This window comes from Anas platyrhynchos, chromosome 7 (genome assembly GCF_047663525.1).
Source record: "Anas platyrhynchos isolate ZD024472 breed Pekin duck chromosome 7, IASCAAS_PekinDuck_T2T, whole genome shotgun sequence".
Classification (NCBI taxonomy): Eukaryota; Metazoa; Chordata; class Aves; order Anseriformes; family Anatidae; genus Anas; species Anas platyrhynchos.
In genome coordinates, this window is record NC_092593.1 from 11,769,197 (window position 1) to 11,795,678 (window position 26,482).

The following is a 26,482-nucleotide window of genomic DNA, read 5'->3' on the forward strand; positions in this document are numbered from 1 at the left end:
CAAGCCTGTTTGAAAGAAATCCCTAGAAGTACAGACAGCATGATGATGATGATGGTCATATTTTTTATGATCATATTTCAGAAATGAAGATCAGCTGTGTGTTCATGTTTATGAAAGGAGGAAAACACAAAGTAATAGGTTTTTCTCTTGTATGCTCCCGATTTGTTATTGGTGTATGGAAATTGTAGTTGCTTGTGTTGGTTTCTGCTTATTTTAAACGGTACTTTATGGCTTGTTTTAGCTTACTTGTATTCTGGCCAGAATTTTCTTCTACTAGTAATGCTGTTTTTAGTTCATGAGTATTAGAGCTCATTCAAATAATGGAAATATTTTGCTCTGAGACAAGAAATAGGTGAAATTATAGTTGCTTGTCAGAAACTTCCACAGCTATCAAAGTGAATTTTTGCTTCAGACAATACAGCTCTGTAAATGCACCAGCTGGGTTTCATTGACACACTTTATCAGCATTTAACAGTGTTCCGTGCCCTCTGATGTACCAGTTTTGTTGAAGGATATCTAAGCACGAAGCAACAAAGTTCTCATTGGAGACCTGCTCTTATTTAAGAGCAACTTTCTTTTGTGGGTTTTCTTCTTGGATTTGATACGAGCTAACGCAGTGAAGCCAAGGACTGGGAAAAGACAACTCGCATGCTGAGTTCAGAGAGGTAAAAAGTGAGTTGTAGCAGTGCCCTGCCATGCTGAGTCCTTTGTCTTGTGCCCACAGACTGGAGCACGTGCCAGCTCAGCGAGAACGCAACGTGCGGGCGAGGAGTAAGGAAGCGGCTCCTGAGCTGTGTGCGCAGTGATGGGCGGACGGTCAGTGCGCGGCACTGCCAGCAGGTGAAGAGCAAGGCCACATGCCACGGGGAAATGGGCAAAGATTAATTTAATTTTCTTAATTTTATGCCCAACACGGCACAATGTCGCCCTGTGACTCCTTAAGGCTTAACGTGTGCGTTTTGTTGCTCACCAACAGCGTCACCTGGAGAAGCCCGGGGAGATGAGCAGCGAGTGCCTGGTGGGATGCGTGGTGGACTGCCGGCTCTCAGCGTGGTCAGCCTGGTCGCAGTGCTCCCAGACGTGTGGTGCTGGCGGTGAGTCCACACCTACCCTCCTGCCCTATTCACCCCACACCACAAAATTCAGCTTGGATGGCACCCCCAGCCCTGCTTACACCAGCCCTGCACTGAGACCAGGCACTCCGGTTCACACTGAGCCCTTCAGACTTGGATGTGGTAAAGTTCCTGAGGTGCTGAGTTTTGGAGACAAAGCAGGCTCTTTTCACAGTACTCCAAAGTGAATAACACAATTTAGGGAACAAGTGGATAGATACCCAAAGGATTATTTAATAATTAATTTAAACTCTCAGAATTCAGTCATAGGAAACGTTTTTCAGTCATAGGAAATGTTAACCCCTGTTAACACAGGGAGTGCTCAGAGAATCAGAAATGCAAGGGAGTTGCAGGTTTCTTGATAAATAGATAAGTAAGTAAATAAAAATCCTTTGATAAAGTTACTTTTAGGAACATAACTATATTAGATTGAAGAAAAAAAATGGAAGAATATGGTTCATGGTTTAGTGTTTGCCTCTGCTTCCATCCTGTAACCACAGCTTCCTCGGTATTTTTATTACTCCGGTAACTTCAGCATGGTTTTCTGTAGCTCATAATGCTTACCTACGTATAAAAAGTAAAAGAATTAAGGCCTTTCTTACTGCTATATGATTAAAAGAAAATTGTCAGTGTTATCATGAGGAAATGCAGTGAAGATTATATTCAAAATAGGTTCATTACATTATTTCCCAAGCTTGTAATGTGCATCACATCACACATACAGGTAATGGCTTCAAGACTCAGGAGCCATAATGTGTATTTGAATCGAGTTCACTTAAGGTCAAAAAAAAAAAAAGTTCTTAACTTCCATAAAGTGATCCCTTCAGATGGATTTCAGAGATCAAAGCATGTTACAGGGGAAGCTTAATATTTGGATTAGTGGTGTTCTTTCTTTACTGAATTTTTAACCCTTTCATGAAGTAGTACTCTGTCAACATAAATGAAAAATTCATAGATAGTGTTTTAACAACAACACACTAAGAATACTATTATTCCATTTTTTTTTCAAAATCAATTCTAGAGTGTTAATTCTCACGTTGCTGAATGAACTTAAATTTTTTTTTTGAGTGTTCAATCACTTAGTAAAATAAACAGGGCTACATGTGCAAAAACTTGTTTGTGGTTTTTAGCATGATTAACAGAGCAGCTCATCCTGTGATGAAAAAGACCTGAAGGTCTTTTTATCCTGAGCACTCGCATTACATAGTCTGCGAGGGATGTGCTACTACTCAAGTAGAGGTATGCCTCATATTCCTGATCCTGAAATACTTATCCAGATCCCGAAGATTGTTTAAAACCTGATGATTCCTAGTGCATTTAAGGAGCAAATACTTTCTTCATGCCATAATCAGAGCTGGGCTTCTGCAGAGACCTGATCCAACTGAAAATACCAGTGCCCTGCAGAAGTGGACCTCTGCTCTTCCTGTAAGTGTCCTTACTGTAGGTGTCAAACCACATTAAAGATAATTAAACCACAGGGTCAAGTGCAAACACTTCTGGTCCACAAAGAACAAAAGTCTGTTATATAGCTAGCTAGAGAACTGGCTAGTACAGATTGGACTGTAGATAACAACTCAAAAGCTTGAGATAATTCTTCTGTGAACCTACAGAAGATAAGCATCTGTGAAATCAGCTTTAAACATTGATATCAATCACACGTGATGGAGACACCTGAGCACCAATTCTGCAGCTGTGGCCTTTGTGTGGTTCCAACAGTAAAAACTGAGACACTTTCCTGTTAGCTTCTTCGTTATGTTCCAATTGGGTACTACTTAATGATAGTAATAATAGAGAAGACATTAATTGCATACTCACCTACAGGCGGTACTTCACAGATGAATATTGTGTGAGTTTCCTACCTGAATGTTCCCACACAGCAAAACCTTCAAAATCACCATGAGTTTCTCATTGGCATTTGTGAGAATAGGATTAAACCTCAAATTAGACACAGAAAACCAAAGGACGACAATAAACGAGCCGTGGGAATAGGCTGTAATAAACACTGATTCTGCTTCCCTTTGCCAAATAAATAATTGCCTGCTTTTTGATAAAGCTAAAATGTAGGACTTAAATGCACACTTCTTAGAAATAATTCACAGCAAATCAGCTGCATGTGCTGTTACTACCTGCACTCTTTTCCTCATTTGCTCCAAATAATATTCTGCTTTTCTGGCTTTTCTTGGAGAGCATGTGAAGGGCCTGTTGAAGTACCATAAATGACTTCAAAGGGAAACATAATTTAAATATCATTCAGATCAAAATTTAGTGTCACTGGACGTATGCTTTCATGTGTTTCTTAAGCAACATCGCTAACATTTTTATTTTGTCCGTCTCTTCCAGTAACTTAATTTGCTGTGATGTATTTTAATGGATAGTACCTTTTTCTTGCTCAGGTTTTGTTTTACGGAACAATGCATTTAAACATGATCCTGTGCTGCTGTGTACGTGGCACTGACATCTCGTATGGTTCTGGTATACAGCAGCCAAAGGCGAATATATTGATTTTTATAAATGATGATGAGTAAAGTAGATCTCTCCTGCCTGCCTGTGATGAGCCTGCGGAGATGTGTAACAGATATTTGCCTCTTGCAGCTGTGGTTCTGGGCAGCATCTGCTCTGGGTGCTGGCTTGGGCTTTATGCTGGTGTTGTGTTATATATCAGGGGTCCTCATAGCAGTTGCTGTGCAGTTAGGGAAAGATGTATGGTACTGTGTTAATGCATGATGTTCCCAAGGCCTGAAGCAAAGTTATTGGAAAAGATCATGGATAAAGACTGGAGAAAGGTAATTCCCAGCACGCTGTTTTTCCTTTGTTGAGGCAAATAAATGCACAAGGCTGTTTTATTTTTCTAAGTAAATGTTTTCTTGTCCTGGATGATTTCTCTCAAGTTGTCCAACAGATATGCTAAATAGTATACAAACAGCTAAACCTGTACCTCATCACTTATAAAAAATGACCTCATCTGAAAAATTTTGGGGTTTACGTGAGTTACCCAGTGTTGAACACACTGCCGTGTAAATATCCCCAAGTTAATACCAGTTATTTCCAATTTTCAGCACACATTTTGTCTTAATTTTCATATAATTTAATGCTGCACAGCAGAGGAAACAAACGTGTGGCTAATTCATTGGAAAATTAAGGTAAATTTAACTGGGAGATTTAAGAAATAACTAGGATTACTTTGTCTATACCAGAGTTTGCGTTAAAAGCAAATGAATTTCAGATGCAGTGAGATTTCTTTCTCCATAGGCAGTAAAAAATAAGGTATTTAGAAAGTAAAGACAGGTGGAGTTTTTCTGCTACTTGAGCGGCAATGGAGCACCTAGATAATGTTTATGGAGTGAGGAAAAAAAAGCAATAGAGCTTTAAGAAATTCACTGCAGTGATTGTGCCCAAGGGAGATTTCAACAAAATTTCTTAGACAAAATTTATTTATTTAATGATTTATTCACAGTAGAGAAAGAAAGTGGTGGAGAGAGAAACAAGTCAGACGGCAGCTGACCACTGTGAATGGAGTAAATTTAAAAGGTTTGGATAACCGACTGTAGGAAAATAAAATGTAAATAGAAACAGAATGGTTGTTAGTTCCTCTTAAAAAGAAAATCATGGGTTTTCTTCATTGATCTTCCCATTTATGTTTTGTTAGAAAGTTGTTAAGCAGAGAGTATAAAAGGAAATTATGTGTTGAATTAAAGTAGCTTGATGAATACTTCAGGGTTTCCAGCCCCTCCTAAGGAGATCAGATCTTTTAAACCTCAGAGCGCTCCATTTCTGCCGCTGCCATTTCAGAGCCGGTGCCTGCAGGGGCTCAGCACTGAGCTGCTGTCCCAGGGCACCCCCTGCCCTGTTTCCCCAGACCCCTGCATCCACAGGCTTCCCATGCTCTCCCAAAGAGCCCTTTCCATCACTAACCAGTCTCCAGAATTCACAAAGCTATATCCTAACAACTGGCCTAATTTTTACAAACTGCAAATTGCTGCAGGCTGCAGCAACCTTTTACATGCCAGGGGCTGGTTCCCATTCTGGGGTAAGCAAAATCACTTCCCTTAGTCTTCTCTGATTCTTCTGTTTTCCAAATACCTTGGTACGTGTGTTGCCTTCCTCTGGACTGTCTCCAGTTTGCCTCCTTTAGCCTTTTGGAGCACATTGCCCAAACCTCAGTGCAAGCAGAGGGAGCGTTGCAGTTCTGCCCCACCTCTCGGGGGTCACTTCAAGAAACGAGACAAATCGGACAAATTCAGTCCAATGCAGATTTATCAAAGGCCAGTTATAAGCCACCTGCTCTCCCTCAGGGTGCCGTGACATGATGCATTTTGGCACTGTGTGGCCCGGAGGCAGCTGCAGCCCCCCTCCACGTTAATACACCCCAAGCACCAGCAGAGGACCGGGAGCTTTCCTCCCGGCTCTGGCGCCTGGTGCACCACAGGAGTTTTTACGTTCCCTTTCCTCTCAGCTGGTAGGATTTTTCCACCTCCTAATGTATCTGATTCTGTGACGGCTGAATGCACAGCCATGTGGATAAGAGCTTTTATCATCACTTCTGTTACAAACTCCCCTGGTCCAGAGGATTAGACCTGGAAAAGGAAAAGGTTTTAAAATTGGTTTAAATGGGTTTAAAAATGGAATTCAATGGGTCAGAACAGGGGAAGAGCACTGTAAAGGTAAGAGAGCTTGCTAAGATATGTCACTACATTTTTCAGGGGATTTAGCTTTTAATTTTTAGTTCCTAAAATTTTGTGGGAAGCCCTGCTCTGTAGACATTCACGATGGCTGCTATTAGAAGCATACCCTAAGCACAGCTGCAGCACAGTTAATTAAAGAACGCGTCCATAAATCGCTGCGAGCAGGCTCTGGCTGACTATCACGGCATCCCCGCGTTGCAGGGGTGTTTGCTTCCAGCACAGACTCACCTGTACTCCAGATTGCAGCTAAATGACTGCCATACAAGCGGAGCGCTTCCTCACCAAACCTCCTCCCTTTCCTTCTCAGGGAGTTAGCAATTACGGCCTGCATCTGTCTCGTTGCATGTGTGTGCTCTTATTACCGAGTCCTTTCTCCTTTTTTTAACTGCCTCTCAAATCCCTGTCTACTGAAAGGTGAGGCAGAAATTTTATCCGTAGCACAATCTCATGCATTGCATTGCGTAACGGCTCTTTTCACTTTTCGTTTTAATTGGAGCCCGGATTCTAATTGAATCATTTTGAGTGAAAACATTCCTGGACGTAAATGGACAGCAAAGGAGAAGGAAATGGAATTGCTGTAACTTTAATGAATGTATTCAGTTTTATTATTTCAAAAGTAGTAACATAATTGCTTTTTCCATTCAGTAGCTGAAGAAGTTTTCACCAATAATAAATAGGATTTTAATGGAAATGGCAGAAGTGGTTATGGATGGTAATAGCCATTAGAGTGTTTGCAGTTTTCAAATTAGAGGCACATAATTGGTCATAAAAAGGAAATTTCATTTGTTAAAAATCTCCGGAAACATATTGAATGGATGATGTTAGAAATGATGATTCCATAGGAATTATTTTCTGGCCATATTTAATAATCAGGATTTAGTCAAATATTTAAATGTGTTGTGTAAACAAATAACGTCTTTGGAAAACATACAAAATAGAAATATCAGAAATATCAGTGGCTGCATCACGGAGCAGAAGACTTGGCAATTGCAGCCGTATCATCTAAATAGGCTTCCTGAATAATCGTTTTGTGTGGGTTTTAAAAAAGAGCTTTGTGTTTATGGGTGGAAAATGAGTCTGTAATAACGAGAACCCCCTTCTCGCCCCCAAATCTGCCTCTGCTCCTTCCCGTGGTTGTCTCTCACCGTGCCGTGTCTCTCTCCCCGCCAGGCCAGATGGTGCGCGGGCGTGCGGTGCTCCTGCAGGCTGAAGGCGAGGGCAGGCCCTGCCCGGCACAGCTCACCCAGCACAGAAGCTGCCCGGTGAAGCCCTGCTACAGCTGGCATCTCGGCCCCTGGTCGCCCTGCAGACTCCAGGTAGGGCTTGCGTTCCTGCTGCCGCCGAAATGAGGATGGGGCGGCGAGGTTGATTTAGGTTTAAGAGGCGTGTGAAGGCTGGGAAGTTCAGCAATGTAAACCTGCACACGTGATCTCCCGGCCGTCAGCAGTGATTTACGGCGGGACAGGTTCAAGCACTGTGAGCTTATAGAGGTACTAAAGGAGATTTGTGTGGTGAATGTGCTTGAGCAAGCATAGTCATGGTGACCTATAATTTAATTATATAAAGTAACTCTAACGAGAAAATAGATATGCCTGGTTTCCAGAGCTTCATCTATTTTATCTTTTATTTTAAGTACCATATAGCAGGCCTTTCTCTGCAAGGTCTTCAGTGCACTAGTGCTGCTGTATGAAATGCTGGCGTTTACTTTCCCCGCAGTGTGACTTTCTTTGTAGCAACCTGGGAATGGCAGGATTCAGCTCCCCGCACACTCCGCACCACGGTTGTCATTCTCTCCCAGACATTGACTTGCATCCGGCTTGAATTGATTTTTTTCCCCCTACACTTTTTCTTTTCTCCTTAGCTATTAGATCACATTACCCATATTAAACCTGCTAAATTGGTAACCCAGATTAAGCAGAGATGAATCTTCCATGTTGCAGCTTCCCAGACATAATGGAGCCCGCTTGGGCTGCTGAGAGCCATCCTAGCTGAGGTGCAGGTGGGAGAAGAATCGCCCTGCCTCATCCTGGGGCACAGGACCACTGCACAGGTCTGTGGCTGCTTCTCCAGACTGTCAAACAGAGGAAATTGAAGGCAGTAATGGAAGTGAAGACACATCCCTTGTGTTTTCTGATCTGCCCTCTATGTCTGCTCGATGTCTGGGTGCAGTCGATGGACCTGTAGCAAATGCTGCAGGCAGCAGAATAGATACCTGGAATTTCCCCAGCATTTTGTAAATGAAATGTGGAGTGTTTACAGCCTTTGGACAGCCCAAGATCACAGAACAGGAAATATATATTAGGGTCACCTTTCTTCTTGGTTCCTGTGCTAAACAACAACTCATTCCAGCTAAGTAAGGATGTGAATATGTTTTTTGTGTATGCTGCACACAGTATTTAGTTATGTATAACATCCTCAGCTGATATTTTGCCCAGCAAAGGTAAGCAAATTCTGCTAAACATTAGGGACAAGACTTTCAAGGATAGGAGCTAACATAGCTGATAAAAGAATTAGTAGGGAAGCTGAATTAATGCCCTAGCATATTCCAGAAAAATAACACATCACGGAAATTAAAAATGTGCACATTCAGAACCCAGCTAAATTTCAACTCAAAGCAAGTAATCATGGCCTTCTCTAAGCTAGATATCATCCTGTGCTTGCAGTGAGATAGAGTCCGCTTCTCTTCTTAAATTACTGTGTTGTAGTTTCTCACCCCTTTGCTTTGTTTTGGAGAGGAGACCTTTTTTTTCACGTTCAGCTCTCTTTAATGAGGTTCTTTGGAATTAAATGTAGTTCATAAATACAAGGTGATTTATTCCTGTACTTTTCTGGAAAAGAAGCTTAAGTGTACTTTCTAGAGAAAGCTTTTAGAAGTCACGTTTTCAAGAATGCTTTATTGAAGACGGTAAATACATCATATGGTAAGGCCAAAATGCATATTGTGAAAAAGTCTTCCTGGGGTAATATAAACAGGACAATTAATTATAAAGCTAAAACATTTCTTCCTTGTATTATGAGATAACTGAGACTGCATTTCTTAATTGTAGAAGGACTGTTAAATTGACTTCATGTGAATAATTAAAGGTGTGTGAATGTTTAGGAGCAGAGCCTGCTAAGTACTGCTGGTTTTCACAGTATGTAAATCAGCACACTGCTCTCCAGGCACATGTCACAGGCACATGTCATAGGCACCCCTCCAGCAGACCTGGGCATTTCTGCTGCATTCAAAGGGGTGCAGAACCTGGAAAATGGTCAAAACACCTAATCTTAAAGGGTTGCTTTACATTAATCATTTTCTCATTGGAGTTGAAGTGTTTTACACTGATTAGTGAAAAAAAAATAAAAAATAAGAAAGTAAAAATTAGCAGTGAATGACAGAGTTCACAATTTTTCCATTAACAGGATATCAGCCAAGCAGCTAGACATTATCAAGGACTATCTGCCTAACATTCATAAGAAGACTAAGAACCCTTCCTGGGGTGAAGGACTGAGACGTAGAGGCTCTGTGCAGCTGCTTCTGGAGGGGCCCTACCTCCAGACTGTATTTAGGGAACCGAGGGGCTTTTCTGAATCATCCAAAGGGTCAAAATAGAAATTTGTGCAGCCAAACAGACCATGAAACCATGGAAGTCAAATCCCTGGACCTCTGGAATTCAAATGGACCTGGACCCTCTGGAAGTTAAGTCCCTGCATATTTCCTGCAAGGAGCTTGTGACTCAAAAGGCAGAGGCTAAATCTGTGCAAACCTCAGATCATCACACCTCCCAAGGAAGAGCACTTACAATACAGATTTGATCCCCAGTGTTTTGAATATTTGATCATCTCCTTGGCAATGCTCCTCTGATTAGCAGCTACTCACCGAATCCTCATTGTGCCATTTCTGCAGCAAATTTCCACTGATTCCACACCTATTAATTAGGTCTTCAAATGTATAATTTTGGGGACATGAATAATTTTTAGGATGATAAGAAAGTTAATGCATTGCTCCTGCATTGCTTATGACCTTGCCAAATATATCAAGAAAGCCCTGTGTCATTTTCCTCTGTAAATGACAGGATGACATAGTATCTTTTAAATGCATTCAATTCATTGTAAAAATGCATTTCAGGTCTTTCTTGAATGAAAGCAAGAAAGTAGAAAACACTGTTAAAAAGCTAACGTTTATTTTTGGATTTGTTTGAGAGTCCATTATTTATATTTATTTATTTATTCTAAATATTGGAAATATGAATATATTGCCAATATTTCGTGATAGAAGGATGAAGAATGTTGCTTTGAGGCATGCTAACTTTTATAACGGAGATTACCAAAAATGTATTCTTTTAATCTATTCTTTATATTCGTGTCTGTATTTACATAACTATTCATGCATTTATATCTATCCAAATACTTATATATTTATGTACTGTTTGTAAAAGAACAAGTATCTTCACATTTTTTTTGTCCTTTTCAATAATCCTCAGCCATTCCTTGAGCTACTTCGTTGAGCTGCGAATGGACTGCAGTTTGATTAGTGCCCATTTCCCCAGGGAATTTTCTCCACATTGTATTCTGTTTCCACCAGCAATTTCTGAGAACTCTAACCCAATTGACAGCCGCATGAGTTATTCACACACCATTAATCTCAGGCCGCTATAGAGGTTTCAGGGGTGAAACAGTAATTTAGAACAGTAAGTTGCATACTGACTAAAATGAAACATGGTGTTAAAAACTTGAAATCTGGCTGCATATGGTAAATCTACACTAATATTTCTCTAAGATGCTTTTGATTAGCAACTGCTCTAAACCCAACTAGTTACGCTTCTATTTCTATATCACCGTGCGCCAGCAACAGAAAAGGTATGGAGAAAATGAAAATGGTGCCAGATGTTTACAGGAGAGCCATTCTTGAGATTCTTGCTATCAAACATGCTGCTGAATAAATGGACTTGGTAGGAGCCATTCTGTTCTGCAGATGAAGTCCATTACTTTAAAAGAATCTACTGCCAAGTGATTCAAAGTAGTGTTTCCCTTGGTTGTATAAAAGCAATGTTTCATCCTTTTTCCTGAGCTTTATTTACTGAATTTTGTGAAGTGCTATTTCCATAAGGCTTAAGATGCACGTTCATAAAGCATCGCACAGGTTTAATGTATGTGCCTCAAACATCAACACAGCTCTGTTTTTCAGAAGAAAATGAAACAATTCCACCCTCTAGAAAGAGCCTCAGGGCATCATTTCTCACAGCATCTTCATCGCTGGGTTAACCAAACAACATTGATTTTCTGGTAGAGGAAGTCTTCAGCAAGTGGTTTGGTGTTTTACTGAGTGTTTCAGAACCGGACTGAAGAGTGTGGAGTGGCTTGGATGGAGCCACCTAACGCTTGTTCAAACCGGATTCAATGCTAACAAACTGGGGCTGGCTTCAGATGGCATTTCAGTAAGGCTGGCGATGTCTCCACCTCAGAACCGGAAACTCCCTGTACAATTAAGAAGTTACACAAACATCCTAGTGCACATTAATCCTCGCAGCCTAATTGAAGACACTGAAGGATTTGTGCTGTTGCAGAGTTTAAAGCATTTAATTGCTCATACTGGGCTGTGTCGTCAAAGGAGGTGAAGGGAAATGTCCATTGCTTATGGGCAGGCTCTGCCCTTGGCTGCTTTAGAGAAGCCAAAACACTCCTTTTCAATCTTTTATAGTACCCACCTCTTCCCCCAGGAGATTCAAGGCTTTGTCACGTGGGAAGGGACCAGCTCTCCTGAAGCCGTGCTCTTCACATTTGCTATTTTTCGCTGTTGCAGCAGGAAAAGGGCCTGCCTGATCTCTGCCCCATCTGCTTGGTGACTCCTTTCTTCCTGGACTTCCGTGACATGGAAAGGAAAGGACTTGTGTGCTCTTCTCTCCTCTCTGGTTATACACATTTTTCCATGTGGCTCTCTGCCTCTGAGCTTCTGCAGAGTTTCTTACAAAGGAGATCTCCACCTGTCTTCCTGTAACTGGGGATACTATTGCAGTCCAGAAACTGGATTTATATCTTTGAAGTCTTTATTTACAGGTGGAATCAAGTGTATTTCTTCTGCCATCTGCTAACGCCAGCAATGTGTGTCTCTGTTCCCCTCTGTCATTTCCTAGGGTGGACAGTGTGGAGATGGATTGCAAGTGCGCAACCTCACCTGTGTAGTGCATGACGCATCTGCTTCTGCTACAGCCAAACCAGTGGAAAATGCATTATGTGCCGAGCTGCCTTTGAAAGAGACCGTGCTGCAGTTACCATGCTCCGTGCCTTGCCCAGGTAAAGACTTTTGAAAGTCACAGGACGCTGCTGTCTGCAATAGCTTTCTGAGACGGAGAGGCTTGCATAGCTGAGTACTGGCAGCTGCCGCAGTCAGAATTCGTACTTCAGCAAATCACGTAAATGCTCAGTCTGCTGTTTCTAGATCACCTGTAAAAGGCTTTCTTTTTGGAGAAAATGAGATTCCCCGCGAAGCAGAAAATCTGAATAATGCATACCATTGGGTGATAAACTGAGGTTATTTCACTGTTAAAGCTGTTGTACGCAGCTTGTCCTTAATCCTTTAAGGCTGGTTCCTTTGGGAAACCTGTGATTTATTCTTCCTGTGTGCAGGTGACTGCCACCTGACCGAGTGGTCGGAGTGGAGCTCCTGCGAGCTCACGTGCATCGAGGGCAGGAGCTTCGAGACAACGGGTCGACAGGCTCGATCCCGGGCATTTGTAGGTCAGTCCCCTGAGAGCCCCGAGAGCTGCTCCGGACAAGTGGTGGAGACACGGCCTTGCTCAGGTAGCCTTGCCAGAGTTTCTCTCACTCGAGAGTTTATTCTGATTCTCTTGCAATGTGAAGACTAACTGGTATTGACGTTGCAGGAGGGAAGTGTTACAATTACCTGTGGAAAACCAGCCTTTGGCGAGACAATGTACGCACAGTGTGGTGCCAGCGCTCGGACGGAATAAATGTCACAGGTATGCCCCAAATTGCCATGCACAATTATGAAAGGAAAGTCTTCATACAAGTTGTTCTTCTGTATCAGTTACTCAGTCAGCCTTCCTTCCTGATTCCTCTAGAATTTCAGTTCAGGTTTACGTGTGGGAAAGACAGGTGGCAACTCACCAGCCCTGCTGTCAGGTCACCATCACACATGTCATTGCATGAGTTACCCCGACGGTTGTGTTGTCCACAGGAAGAGACAAATGCACATACAGTAACTCGTCTGCCTAGGCAGCCTTGTACAGCTGTTAGTGCAACTTTCCAGCAACAGGGGAGAGAAAGAGAAAATCACATGTGATGGTAGAGAGCCCAGCTTCTGTAACTCTCCTTCTATTCAATAGACAGGAATCTCAGATCACTCAGACTGTGAGATTCCTGCTGGTGCTGTGACCTACAAATTCTGCCTGCACAGGATGAAAAGTGAAATCCATGGTCAGCACTTTGATGCTCCACGAGAGATTGACAAAGGCAAAGGGCTCGCACATCCGCAGGATCTCTCTCAGTATGCAGAGGATGAATGAGTAGAGAGAGCAGGAACGAAAATGCAGATGTTCTTATCTAGCTCTATTTATAAGGACTAGTTAAGATAATATACAAAAGTTTTATGTGCAAAGGTTGCCAAGTAGTTAAGAACTCATTAACACTTTTTTTTATTGCTATGAGGCAGAGTTCCCCAAGTGAGGATGGGCTAAGGCGTTAAGTGTATTATATCTTTTTATGTAGATAAGACGTTAATGAGGACACAGAAGATCTGCATCTAATTCCTGATTCTGTCCCCAACTTCCTATGTGGCCTGGGGCAAATTGCTTAAATCTGAATGTCTCTGTTCTCCATTAACAAGATGGGTATGATAATAATTCCCTGCCTTGTTAAGGCAAATTAATTAATGTGATGCCTACAGATATTATGCTAATGAGCTCAATAGAGTACTATTTAACCATATAAAATAAGCAAGCATGCACTTCTTACTCTATGGTGATCCAAGTCAAAACCATTGTACAACATACCCTTGAAAGCACTCTTTTTTTGGAAAGTAACTTCTTTTCCAGGAGGGTGTGCTCTTCAGACCAAACCTGCTGAAGTTCGTCGTTGCAGCCCAGCGTGCAAAAAACCCTTCTCCTACTGCACCCAGGTGCGTAGTTGCTGCAGAACGTGGCTGATGAATTAACACCGCAAAATCTATTCAGTTATCTTCTGGATCTTAAATGCATGCCAGGACCTAGGAAATAGTTCAGTGTGCCCATGGTACCACCTCGAGGAAGTTGTAGGAATTTCAGTTGAAGAGAAAAGCTTCATAAACCTGCACAGATGAGTGATGGTGTATATTAGTGTTGTAATTTTGGTTTTGTTTCGTGGGGAGGGTTTGGAACCTCTTGGTTTAATTTTTATTGAATGCTATTTTACTGTCAAATAGCAAATGGACTGTTTAAAGCTTATGTAAGAGAGAAAATAAAAGCATATTTGCTCTCCTGCTCCTTCAAGGACACCGGAGGCCCCCAAGAGTGCAAGGAAGCTGTAGCAGCCTGATCCCACCACCTCCATACTAACCATTTAAGCAGGGTCTGGAATGGAGCCCACTTGCTGAAATGTTCAGCATCAGCAACATCTGCTGCATCTTTGAGGAAGCATCTCCTCTTTGCCTCTGAGCAGATGTGAGCCCAGAGGTTAAAACATCCCTTCTTGTAGTACTGAACTCCAGTGAGAGCTTCCAAAAATGCCTTCTCCTTGTTCTCTGTGTCAGCTCTGTGGCAGAGCACAAAACCCAGAACCCTTGAAGTAGCCAGGTGCAGCTGGGGTGTATGTTTCTATTTTAAATACAGCCTCCACAGCTCTCAGCTTCAGCTGAGTATCTTGTGGGAGGAATTACCATTGGAAACAAGCTCATGGGCAATTGTATAGAGCTATAAGGGTTGTTGTGAGAGCCTACAGAGCCATACACACGATGGGCAGACGTGCATTCATTAGCTATTTAAATTCTTGAGAGTTCCTTCACCTTCTGATCAAAAAAGCTCAGGATCGTGTCTGACAACAATTGGGGATGGTGTGGGATAAAAACTGACATCAAGTGTTAAATTCTTATCACAGATACTGTAAATCCCGTATCTGTTTGGGTAGTACAGAGCATGACAGACCTTCAGACGGGCATTGTAATAATAAGATGTTTAGAAAAGAAAGGCAATCTAAAAAAAAATTATATATATATTTTTAAATGCATTAAAGTAGACATCCAGAAAATGGAGTATCTGTGTAGTGAACCACCACATTCTAAGAAACCTTTTGAAGAAACTGCCTGCACTGGTCCAGGGCAGCAGATGCTTAGTCCAAAGAGGCAATGTTTTATCAGAGAGAGCCCCGTGTCGGTGGAAATGCCTTGGAACGGGGGGTTTGGGGCTGAAATGGGATTGTTGCTTTGTTAATCTTTTCGTATGCCTAGCAGGGTCAGTGCTAACTTTTTATTGATAAGAGGAGTTGGATCGAGCCACAGATACCTATTATTAAGTCTGTTCTGACGAAAATATTTCCATACTGTAATTATTGACTCTCTTTCAACCAGTTGCCAATGTAGTTTGGCTTTTTGAGCTGAAATGGGTTTGCAAGCACCAGCTCATAGCTTCTTTGGTGTGATGGCAGTTAACTTGCTAATTACAAGTGCTGGATGTACCTTGTGGTTTCTTCACAGTTTACCTGCAATTTGTGCTGTTCTTCAGGAGGATACTATTCATTTTAATATCGAATTCCCTTTTATCACCTAGAGAGGAGTCTGCGGTTGTGAGCGAGGATATACAGAAATAATGAGATCAAATGGTTTCCTGGATTACTGCATGAAGGTACCAGGTTTAGAAGATAAGAAAGCTGATGTTAAGACCATTGCTGGAAAAAATAAACCTGTCAACTCAAAAATGCATGACATTTTCAAAGGATGGTCTATTCAACCTTTTAATCCAGGTGAAAAACTTAAATATGAATGGAATAAATTTTCTTTACTACATTTCTGTAGAAGAAAGATACAGGCTTTGTAGCTCATAACATCAGAGATTGTGTCTGGGAGCGGTGGAGCAGCCTCACAATTTCTACCTTGCATGTCATCTCCTGTTCCTTTGTGACTACACTGAGTAATCACAATCTCTTATGTTGAGAGATAGCAAAGAGAACGAAGCAATAATATTTTGCAAAAGTATATACTCATATGTGATTTGGGAGGATGCTTAGAACACTTATCTGATGATATTTCTGTAAGTAATGTGTTTGGACCAGGGAAGGCATCAGGAGCACTTTAGAAGATTCTGAGCAGAAAGTACTTAAGATTTCATTAAAGAAAACATTGGTTATTTCTTGCTGTATTTCAAAAGTGTATGAAAAAAAAAAAAAAAAAAAAAAAAAAAACAGGATAGGAAGTGTAAAGTTTGAAGGTTTAAATGTTGAAGTGAAGAAAACAAAATAAGCCAGAAGCAGGCAAGCTGCTGTGCCCAAGCAGGGAGTCCTAAGTGGATCTTTGGCTTGGTTGGCATAAAGTGCTTCCCAGCTGGAACTGGCAAACTGGATGTACCATACCCAACCGGTACTCAGGACTTGTGCTGTAGCTATAATAGCTGCTCACCATTTTGACTGTTATTTTGGAAAATTAATTTATTCAAAATCAATTTCTGAAAAGCAAATGAAACTTTAAAATGGGAAACAAAAGTATCAGGCGTGTCAAGTTTTACTGAAATGCATTGGTTGTCCACCTGTTCAGAAATACTGTCAGTGCCGCCTTCCCTGCATTCTGCTGCCTGACATGGCATTTGTTTCCTATTAGTTTGTAACGAACAGGGGAGTTTAGAAAATATGTAACGGAAGGTTCTGTTGCAGGGTTCAGGGAGCCATAATTCTGTCTGATATATGTGTTCACACTTTGAATGTTACATTTACATATTTGATTTGCATACAGTAGTTAACCTTTGCGTTGACAGTCTCAGAGCTAATAGAGCTTGGTCCAGAGCCTTTAAAGTTGGCTGGTTTTCGATCGGATTCATCATCCAGAAGCCCACACAGTTCACCAGCAGTTTGAGTCACAGGTTTGGGGTTAATTGCCATTTTGTCAGCATCCATGGCCCTCCATAGGCAGTCTTACTTAGGTATCATGTCTTCACCCATTACCTTCATGGAGTTAGTAAAAGGGAGAGGGGTGTAGGTGGATGCTGCCATCTTCCCTTCCTTAAATCAGCGTTCAAGGCGGCAGCCCTGAAAGCTTCTGGTGGGCTTGACCTCAGCACACCATCTGTGAGCCTGTTCTCCCACAGGAACTAAAAGATACAAACAGGGGCTAAGGAACTTCAGCAGAACATGGTGTTATTTAATTTGGGGGTATAAATGTTATAGAAACAACACATGGCAAAGGAGTAAATATGCTACATGTGTGCTAATCATATCACCAACCCCACAGCATCCTGTAGGTGCCTCTTTGGTCTGTATGTGCTCTTCAGACCCCATCTCAAGGCTGGCATCTTCAAGTTGTTCCCCTTTGTCTTGCTTCTTGACAAAATATGTAATTGCTTTCCTAAAACAGGTCTGGGGTTTGCAGTAATTAGTGCTAGCAGACCACTGTTATCTACCAGATACACTCTTGGTAGCAAGTCTATGGTGAATGCTCCCTCTGTGGATGGCATTTACCACCCTTTGGTGCTATAGTCCTTGGCGTCTGTGCCTGTCTACAGACTTGTACCTGTTAGTAAAATTTTATGTGCCTTTCTCTAGTTAATTTGTGATTTTCCTTCCTGGTTACAGTTTGGAACACAAATTTTATAATGATTTAATTAGGCTGATATTTTTGTTCTTTTAAATGCTCCGCAGGAGAGCACAGAACTGATTTCAAATCAGGCAGTGTTTTTCCTTTCTTCACCACACTCTAGGAGGCCAGAGTTCAGAACAGAAACTTTTCAAGTTGAGAGGCAATTTAAATAGCATTGTTTAAATTGTCGGCTGACATGGTCTAATGCCTTTATGTTAGGGATGGAGAGCATATGAGAGCATCATAGCAGACCTGGTGGGATGCCTTGTTCTTGCTGTGACAATCCCTTCACAGGACTGTCGAATGTTTCTTGGCCGTTTCTAGTTGAGACAGCAACAAGTTTCATAGTTAAATTCCCACTTGCCTTCCAGGCACTTTTCAGCTAGGGCTTGCTGATGTTTACCCCAGGTGACCTCCAAGTACTTACAGAGAAAAGCCACATCCCTTCTCAGACATCATTTCTTTAGGCTGAACACCCTAGGTGTCCCTGCATTGATTTCTGGGTCAGCTTGACACTCAGCTGCTCTTTGCCAGAGCAGCCAAGGAGGCTCACAAGTAAGTCCATCACAGTTACCTCCCTCCAGCCCTGCTCTCTGTGGGCAGGAGCCTGCCTGTGGTGGCTGTGGTGCTGTGCCGTGTGCGCGGGTTGTCTGCACGGGGCTGCAGGAGCTCAGCCAGAGGGCAGGCTGTGAAACAAGGCTGCTTTGGAAAACTGACACAAGGAGTTCCTCTTCAGTTTTCAGTGAGGAAAACCTAAAGTCCTTACCACAGTTAAGATTATGTCTTTAAAAAGATTGATTTTTACAATAATGCTTTTTTCTATGGAAAGCATATTTTTAATGGATTATTCCCAACCAGTCCTTACCGTGTTTCCCATCAATGATGCTATTAATTTTGCTGTTTGTTTTCTCTTTATTTATCATCTTGAGAATTTGTGTATTTTAGAATAAAGATTTTTATTCTTTCTTTTTTTTTCCCCTGTCCTTCTTCCCAATCTTCCAACAGATGGCAAACTGAAGATGTGGGTGTATGGAGTATCAGCTAGCGGGTTCCTCATCATAGCTTTCCTGATTTTTACATCCTTCCTGATGTGGTAAGGACAACGTGTTTTGTGCTGTGCTTGTTCTCTTTTATTTAAATAGCAATGCAGAGATTTAATCCTCAAGGTGTTAAGGAAGAATGGAAGTTGGATGAGGGACCTGCCTTCATTTGGCTCCTACCTCAGAGTAATTTAAAGCTCTCCAAATTGCAAATTCCAACTGACCTGACCATGAAGATGTTTGGTGGCTAAGCAGGGAAAGAGTTACTTTTGGTTATCAACAAACCCATATATTCAGACTTCTGCTGGGATTAGAAAGGGCTTTTTGTTGTATTCTTTAATAAAACTGAAAAAGGGCAAGAAGACTGATTAGATCTAGGAGCCAGCTCCCATTCAAGGAAGCACCAAACAGAATAGGGTCATTCAGCTGGAAATGGTGTTTGACGTGGGAATACAATAGACATCTATGAAATCAGGAATGGAGTAGAAAAGGGGGCTAGGGAATTTTTATATCCTGCAATATAAGAAGTAGGAGACATCTGATGAAGTGACTGCTTAAAATAAACAAAAGATTTCATTTTTCGTAGAGTGCATTATTACCTTGTGAGCTTACTGCTATCAGCAGCTATGTGTGCCAGAAAGATAAATGAATTGAAATAACATAAGGGCATAACAGTTCATGGAAGGGTGGGTCTCTTGGCATTAATTCTGGTTTTCTGGATGTACGCCCCAGCTTAGGTAATCCCTAAATAGCTTTTGGCACTGAACACCTCAGGAGGAGACATGCCAAATGTCTAAAGCTGCCATTACCAGTCACTGCTAGAAACAGGGTACTGGGTGTGCTGAAGCCCTGGTCTGCACGAGGGCGTCTCTGATGGAGGGTTTTATTGTGAGGGAGAGTCTCAACCATGTCCTAACAGCAACATTACTCTACTTCATCCAAAATCACTTTATTCTCTCCCGCTGTCTCATCCTTTCCCTCATTCTCTCTTCAACTAAAAGCTTAAGTAACAGTGTTTGGATGATGCCTTGGAGTTGTAGCTTCCTATTTTTGAGCTATATAGCTGCTGTTTCTGAGATAATACAGCGGAGCATACTGGGGATTTTAAAATAGCATTGCATAGTTCTCCATCACTTGAAGGCTAATGAGGAGGTGTATTTCTCAATAATAATTAAGGTTGTTTCAATAGGGTGCCAAGGAAAATAGCCAGTGTGGGAAGATAATTTTTTGTTGAAGTTTGTTTTTGTTGTTGACATGTTTGAGCTTCACACTCTATTACCATTTGCATTTTTCGCCTCCTGAAATACTTTTATTTTTCTTACAGCAAAAAAAGCAAGCAGCATCAAAGCACTCCTCCACAACAGAAGCCTCTAACCTTAGCCTATGATGGAGACATTGACATGTAACATAAAAAAGAAATCCAAATGTAGACATTGACTGCCTTAAATGCTTTCTTTTTTGTAACTCTCAGACTTCTCAGTTTTTTGAGGAATCTCCTTATGTGTAATATACCGGGCAGAACAGAAATACCGCAAGCTTGAAATTTTGCCACCTCGTTATTAAAAAAAAAGAAAAAAAAAGAATTTAAGTCTTGGATCTTGTGCAACTTTTTTGAAGAGACTGGAAAATGCATCTCTTCCTGTTGAGCAATGGGAATAAAAAAAAAAAAAAAAAAAAAGTCTACTGACATCAAAAGGAATTAGTATTGGAAAAAAAAAAAAAAAGCACCAACAAAAAGGCATGACAATCCAGAGGAAAATGTGACATTTACTGTAAATGACAAGTTTGACACAGCATCATTATGCACTATATTAGTGCAGGGTTCTTTATTCTTCACATATTTCAACAATGAGTTTTATAGTGTTTACATTTCGTTCAAAGACTTTAAAACTGGATCATGTATTTTGAGAAACACAAAGAATAATGAGTTGGAGTATCTGAAGTTATCTGGTTTTTTAAAGTTTCTTCCTTCTTATCCTGTTTTCTAGTCTGGAATATGATTTCACTTCATTTCCACCTACAGGACAGAATAAGGATTGCTAAGAAAAAGCCTAGGTGGTTTCTTAACTGAAAATATTTTTTAAAAGGTTGAGTAGATAGGTGTTTTGATGAATGGCTAGAGGATTTGATTGTTTAAAAAGTATTTTAAATTAAATAAAACCATGTAGATACATTATGGCCAGTTTAAATTGTTATTCAGTTTAATTAATACAAACTCTGCTTTTGTATTTAAATTTTCTTATCTGAAATATTTATAAATTCTTTTTTTGAATTTAATTACCTGACCTCATTTAATATACATCAAACACAAAAACAGTTTGTAGAAGGTCTTGCTTTTTTAAATGTTTCAAAACCACTGAAAAGTTAAATGTTGTAAACATCTGGGAACATTTGGAGAGGGTATGTGTTTATAATAGTATGTGTTGCAAGTAAGAAAGTGCCATCTTGTGGTATTGACTTGTATTTATAAGCAAATAAAATGCTAAAGGGAGTGAGAATATTGCTTCTGGTATGTTGAATTAAATGTGTGTAAACAACATTCATTATTAGTCTTTTACTGTGTCTGGGATTGAATTCTGATTTCAAACAATTCTGGCATGTTTTGCGCTGTAGTGATTAGCTGAAGAAATACTGTAGACAAGTACAAGTTGAGAGAGTAATTGCAGATCTGGAGAATGCTTGGTCTTATTTTTAGCTCAATGCTACTTCTTATTTGAATAATTAGAAGGGGAAAAAAGAATTATTACCAGCCTTGCACCTACACGGCCCTTGTCAATGTGCAGCTACTTCACAGTGGTTCATCACAAGAGAAGAGCTTAACTAGGGCAGAAGGCAGTGCCTGTGGCGTTTTGTTGCTATTCAAGTTCATAATTTTAACAGGATGGTTACTATGAACACACAGTGCTGTTGTAGATAGCTTTACCTCCCCAGGTCAGGCAGGATGTCACCTGCCCAGAGTTTATCCCGCAGCATCAAGCCGTGGTGGTGCTGTGTCTGCAAAGCAAGGTCAGGAACACGCTTTCCTCTTCCCACAGAAAAAAACTTGATGAAATTGAGAAGGAAAATTGTCTCAGCTGCTGAGAACCCAGTTTCTTGTTGAAGATGTTTGGCTGGCCCTGCTTTCTACCACAGAGATGTAGCTGTTCATGGTATAAACAGTAAGATCCGATGTTTCTCAATAATATTGGGGGCCTAAATCTTTTTAAACACTGCCCTACACCGAACCTTTGAGTTACGTATGGGAAGTAAGAGTTACAAAAGGAATGACAACCCCATGCTATTAGGAAGAATACCACCAGACCTTAATATATTTTATCCGTGGGTTATGATGTGAGAAGAATGCTATCCTGTGAATCGTGATGGAATAAACTCAATTAAGCAAGCTGCTCAAAAATATATTGGAGTGGGAAAGTTGGTGTAATAATAACAAACCCATGGCAGCTGCAACCTGTGGCCATTGCCCTTAATATCAGTGTAAATTACAGTCCAAACCAAGATGCTTTCTTCTTTCCCTGGGCAAGCCCAAGAACTGAAAGCATTGCTTTACTTGCAGAACCATCGGTGTGCAGTAATACGTGCTGTTTTTAATCCCGAGTGAGCAGTATCCACTGGAGTGATAGAGTCCAAAATGTTATCCTTCCAAATGGAAGATACAGATAAATTGTAATTTTGGTTTCCCGGCATTTCACCTGAACGACTTTCTGTGCCACAGTAGCGCCCAGTGCAGGGGATGTCAGCTGAACAGTAAGCTGCCTGGCAGAGAAGAGGAGCTCCATGTGCATGTTTACACCGACTACATGGCTCTGAGTTTGTGCAGCAGTTCGGTGGCCTTCATGCAGCCCGTGCTGCAGCACCTTCTGAGCACAGCCCCAGGGGGCTTCGAGAGGCAATGCTTTATGCTGGGTGCTGGCTGGGCACGGTGCTTGTGCAACGTCTTCTGCAGAGCTGTGGAAGTTAAGCAAAGCCCTTCAGGGAACAAACCTGCCTGTTTGGCTTTGTAGATAGAGAAAGTGGAGGGGAAAGCTTGTTAAGCTGCCATGAGAAGGCTGCTGCCGGCCTCGCACTGTCTGCCGTGCGTGCACAAGCCCTGCGTCCGCTTGTGGTCCAGCTCAGGCAGCATGGTGATGCAAATGTCACGATGTAATTGCATGTGTTTGAGAATTTGGGATTGATTTAAGCCGTGAAATTGAACTGCGGAACTCATGGCCCTGCAGGATCAATGAGGCTGAGAATGCAGCGTAATTCAGAAAAAGGAATTGGTTATTTTGACAGATACCAAGATGACTGCTGTTTGTAAGAGCCCTGGATAAAGGTGCTGAGAGGGATGCCCAGCTGTCTGTGAAAGCAAGGTGAGTCAATTCCTTTCAGAATCCAAAATGAGCCATGATGTGGAAGAAGTATTACTCCCACATCCTACGTATTTGAGGTTTTAAACTTTACGCTGAAGGAGCTGGTGCTGACCACAACCAAAGACAGGAGAGAGATCTTGGTCCAGTGTGGGGAGGTAACTCCTGTGCCCTCAGCTAGGTCATCCCAGTAAGATACATGTATTTCGGTGACTGTGAGTAAGAGCAGTGGAGGGTCAGGAGTTTGCCAAATACCCTGACAATCTGTCCTAGAAGTTAATAACAAAATAATGAAGGAGTATTCATGTTGTCGTATTTTGTTTCAAGGCTCCCAGGTGTTTATTACTGCTGTAAAGCATGCAACTTTTTTCAAAGCCTTTGAAATCTGTCTTGTGTGGGATTGTCTCTCCTCCACTCCTGTATCACACAACAGTACAACAAAATAGCAGCAAAGTAAGGCTCCAGAAGACAAATTACCAAGAAGTATTGAAGTGCTGCACACCTGAATAATTCCTGCATAATTTCAGTTATGCTCACAGGTGGGATATTTGCATGCACAAGTACCACACCTACAGTTACCCTTGCAGCTAAACACTTTGAACATCTGGGCTTTTGTATGCAGAAATATCCCGAAGGCCTGGGGAGCCTGACATTCCTGTCAGCAGGGCTGGATCCCAGCTCTGCTCCTCTCCCTTCCAGCAGCCACACAAGAAGCATCACCAAGCATTTTAGCTTTGGATGCCACAGTCAAGAGCAAAGGCTGTGGTTTTCTTTGCTCTGGAAGCAGAGTAGTGTAAAAATTCCTATAAGCAACTGCAGATAAAGACTTGTAAATTAATTTGTGCTTGTATTCATATGTCTCTAAGAACAGCCTAATTGCATAGCATTCTCTGTTTACATGCACTTACATTCATGGCCAGTTTCCTAAGGAAATGAAGAGAACATCTTTTTTGAAAAAAAATAAAATAAATCCGTTGAGAGTTTCCCTTAGTCCTCATAAGCATGAAGTTGTCATTAGAGACAACATTAGAGACATCATTTGCTGCTAACATGGCATAGCTGCTTTCTTGAAAGACTTTTTTTTTTTTTTCTAAACACACAACCTAATCTACACTTATGAATGGAAGAAGAGATGCAGTTTAAATACAATTTCAGGGCTTATTTTCTATTGGGAAGTAGTAACACAGAAAATGGCTCAGGACACCTGATGTATTAGTGTGCCTTGGGACAGTCTTAAAATGTGTCTAATTTAAAATGTGATGTAAATGAATTGACTTCCACACCTTATGGCTCTGACATGTTCCTGTCCTGGACAGAAGCTTAACTTATATTATCTTTATGAAGATGTATCTGTGTGCATGCCATTATGTGCCATCAGTATGCATGCGTTATTTGGCTCCTGGCGCCACGACCTGGCAGAAACTTGGTTCCTGTCATTTAACTGCTGACATGACTTGTGCCACCGGCCACTTTGCTGAGCTGTTGCGATGTGATATGACCTGTGATTACAATGGGTCGTGCCTCCTGCTTCTCTCAGACGTGAGAGCTGAAGAAACCTCAGGTGGTCATTGTGGATCTGCTCCATGGGTGGAGGTGGCCACTTCCCCAGGCATCGGCAGAGCTGCAACAATGGGATGTGACATGCCTAGGGGTTGCCACCAGCCTAAAAAGTTGTGTAGCTGTGAGGCTGCCTTAAAAGAGACTGCCTTCATTATTTCTTTAACATATTTTTATCTAGAACTAGAAACGCAAGTGCAACCCGCCCTGCACTGGTGTCACCACAAACACCAGCAGCTGCTGGTGTTTGCATCAGCGATGCAAAAAGGGGAAGCAAGCACAGGATGTCCTGATGTCTGCTCATTGGCCTTAATGAGGAGGAATTTACCTGAACTACTATTAAATAAATGGAGTCATAGGAGTCATATGCAGTCACTTCTTGGTCTGTTCTGGTAGAAATAAATGAAAGAAGCTCCTCACTGTGAAGTGTAAGGGCACAGGACTCCACCATCCCTTGAAATGACGTAGCATTTGGCTATGTTTGGTGATGTGGTTATATTTACACCTGGGGAGAAAAGAATCACCCTGAATGAATAGTTAGAATGGTAATTGTAGGTACAGGATGCTTTCTGCATGGATTTTTAATACATACCCTTATATCTTCCAATCTGATACAGTTTGTCCTTACTTTAAAATGTAAACAACTTTCATTGGTCACACACGAAATGTCTCATAAAAGAATCCAGAAACCCCATATTTGCACTTGCTGGTAATTATGTTCATTTGCTTTGATTACATGGTTTGTTACAATAGCGTATAGAATGGACTCTAGACAGATACACGGGTTAAAGCAATTTATGGGATTTATCCTGTCTGCGAAGAGATGTTTTGATGGAATGAAAAATCAGATTCAATTTCCTCTGATAAGGAAGAATGTTAATTTCCTCCTCTGCTTTATGAAAGTTCACCTGCATGTTATGAATATTGTGGTTGTTACATGCCAATATGACATTTGGAAAAAACTCTTCAAACATAATAACAGTGAAGAATCTTTCAACAGTCCACGGATGAAGTGGAGCACCCAGCATTAATTTTGCAGCTGAGGAAGATGGCAGTTATAATTTTTTGAGGCAATCTGGCTTCCAGCCCATGTGACCAGGCTTCAAGTGGCTTTTCTGCAGAAGTGTCAGGTGTGGGCGCAGCCCAGAGCTCCTGCTTCCAGGCTGCTGCCTCTGCCCCGTAATCACACAACTGTGCAGCAGCAGGATTAGACCAGGGAACAATGCGACATTTCCTCTCCATCACCACAAGCCTTTGGGAACTCCCTTCTGAAACTCGCAGTGAGCAGGCAGTGACATGCAGGTAGTGTCACTCCTCTGACACTGTTGTAGCATCAGGCCAAACCCTTCCTGGAGATGGAGGGATGTATCTGATCCAGAGTATCTGATGTATCTGATCCATGATGCCTGTTGACGTTACATGGAGATGATCACATCAGTTTTCAGCTTGTTGCTTCCTTAGTTTTCCACCTTTGTGTCCTTTGCAAATATGAATTCATTGATACAAAACCATGTAATTTGGGAAAGTAAGTGATTTACTTACACCAAGTGTGCCACAAGAAATGTGGTTTGCAGCTGCTCTGCAGCAGAAGGGTTGAGCTTCTTGGCTTACATACATTGGGTAGAGCAAGTGTATGCAAATTTATTCAGTTTGAGTAGTTAGGGTCCACCTGAGGACAGAAGTACAGGACAGTTTAAATTCTGAGAAACAACAGAGATTTAAATCTAGTTTATCATCTTTTGCGCTTTGAGAAAAAACAATGCTTGAGATTCACAGTGGCAGCTGACATCTTGTCCTCAGGTAAGTGAGCTGGAGGAGGACTTTGCAGGAGAGATTTCACTGTGAGAGTGTTGTTTCTTCCACTGCACACTAAGTGGGACTGTGGGAGTTGCAGCACAGCCAAAGCATCAGCGACTACTTGTGTTTCAGCTGCTGTAGCTGAACAGCTTGTTTTAAGAGGTGTAAGAAACACATTTGCTGAAACCCAGGCAGT

The 26,482-nt window shown here is 41.6% G+C and overlaps 1 protein-coding gene across 8 annotated transcripts in view; it reads left to right on the forward strand.

Annotated features, from left to right (window-relative positions):
• THSD7B (thrombospondin type 1 domain containing 7B) overlaps nt 1-21,125 on the forward strand; it is a 395,835-nt gene extending 374,710 nt beyond the window's left edge. For 6 of the 8 annotated variants that reach the window (XM_072040738.1, XM_072040735.1, XM_072040736.1 and 3 more), the window contains exons 20-29: nt 725-840; nt 977-1,094; nt 6,965-7,110; nt 11,908-12,067; nt 12,401-12,574; nt 12,658-12,753; nt 13,813-13,910; nt 15,532-15,724; nt 18,552-18,639; nt 19,911-21,125. In XM_072040738.1, the coding sequence (XP_071896839.1) occupies nt 725-840; nt 977-1,094; nt 6,965-7,110; nt 11,908-12,067; nt 12,401-12,574; nt 12,658-12,753; nt 13,813-13,910; nt 15,532-15,724; nt 18,552-18,639; nt 19,911-19,992 (1,271 nt within the window). In that variant the 3' untranslated portion in view covers nt 19,993-21,125. Of the gene's footprint in view, nt 1-724; nt 841-976; nt 1,095-6,964; nt 7,111-9,196; nt 10,229-11,907; nt 12,068-12,400; nt 12,575-12,657; nt 12,754-13,812; nt 13,911-15,531; nt 15,725-18,551; nt 18,640-19,910 lie in introns of those variants that run through there. The other 2 variants (XM_038182346.2, XM_072040740.1) reach the window with 2 other exon arrangements.
• Nucleotides 21,126-26,482: the final 5,357 nt, after the last annotated feature.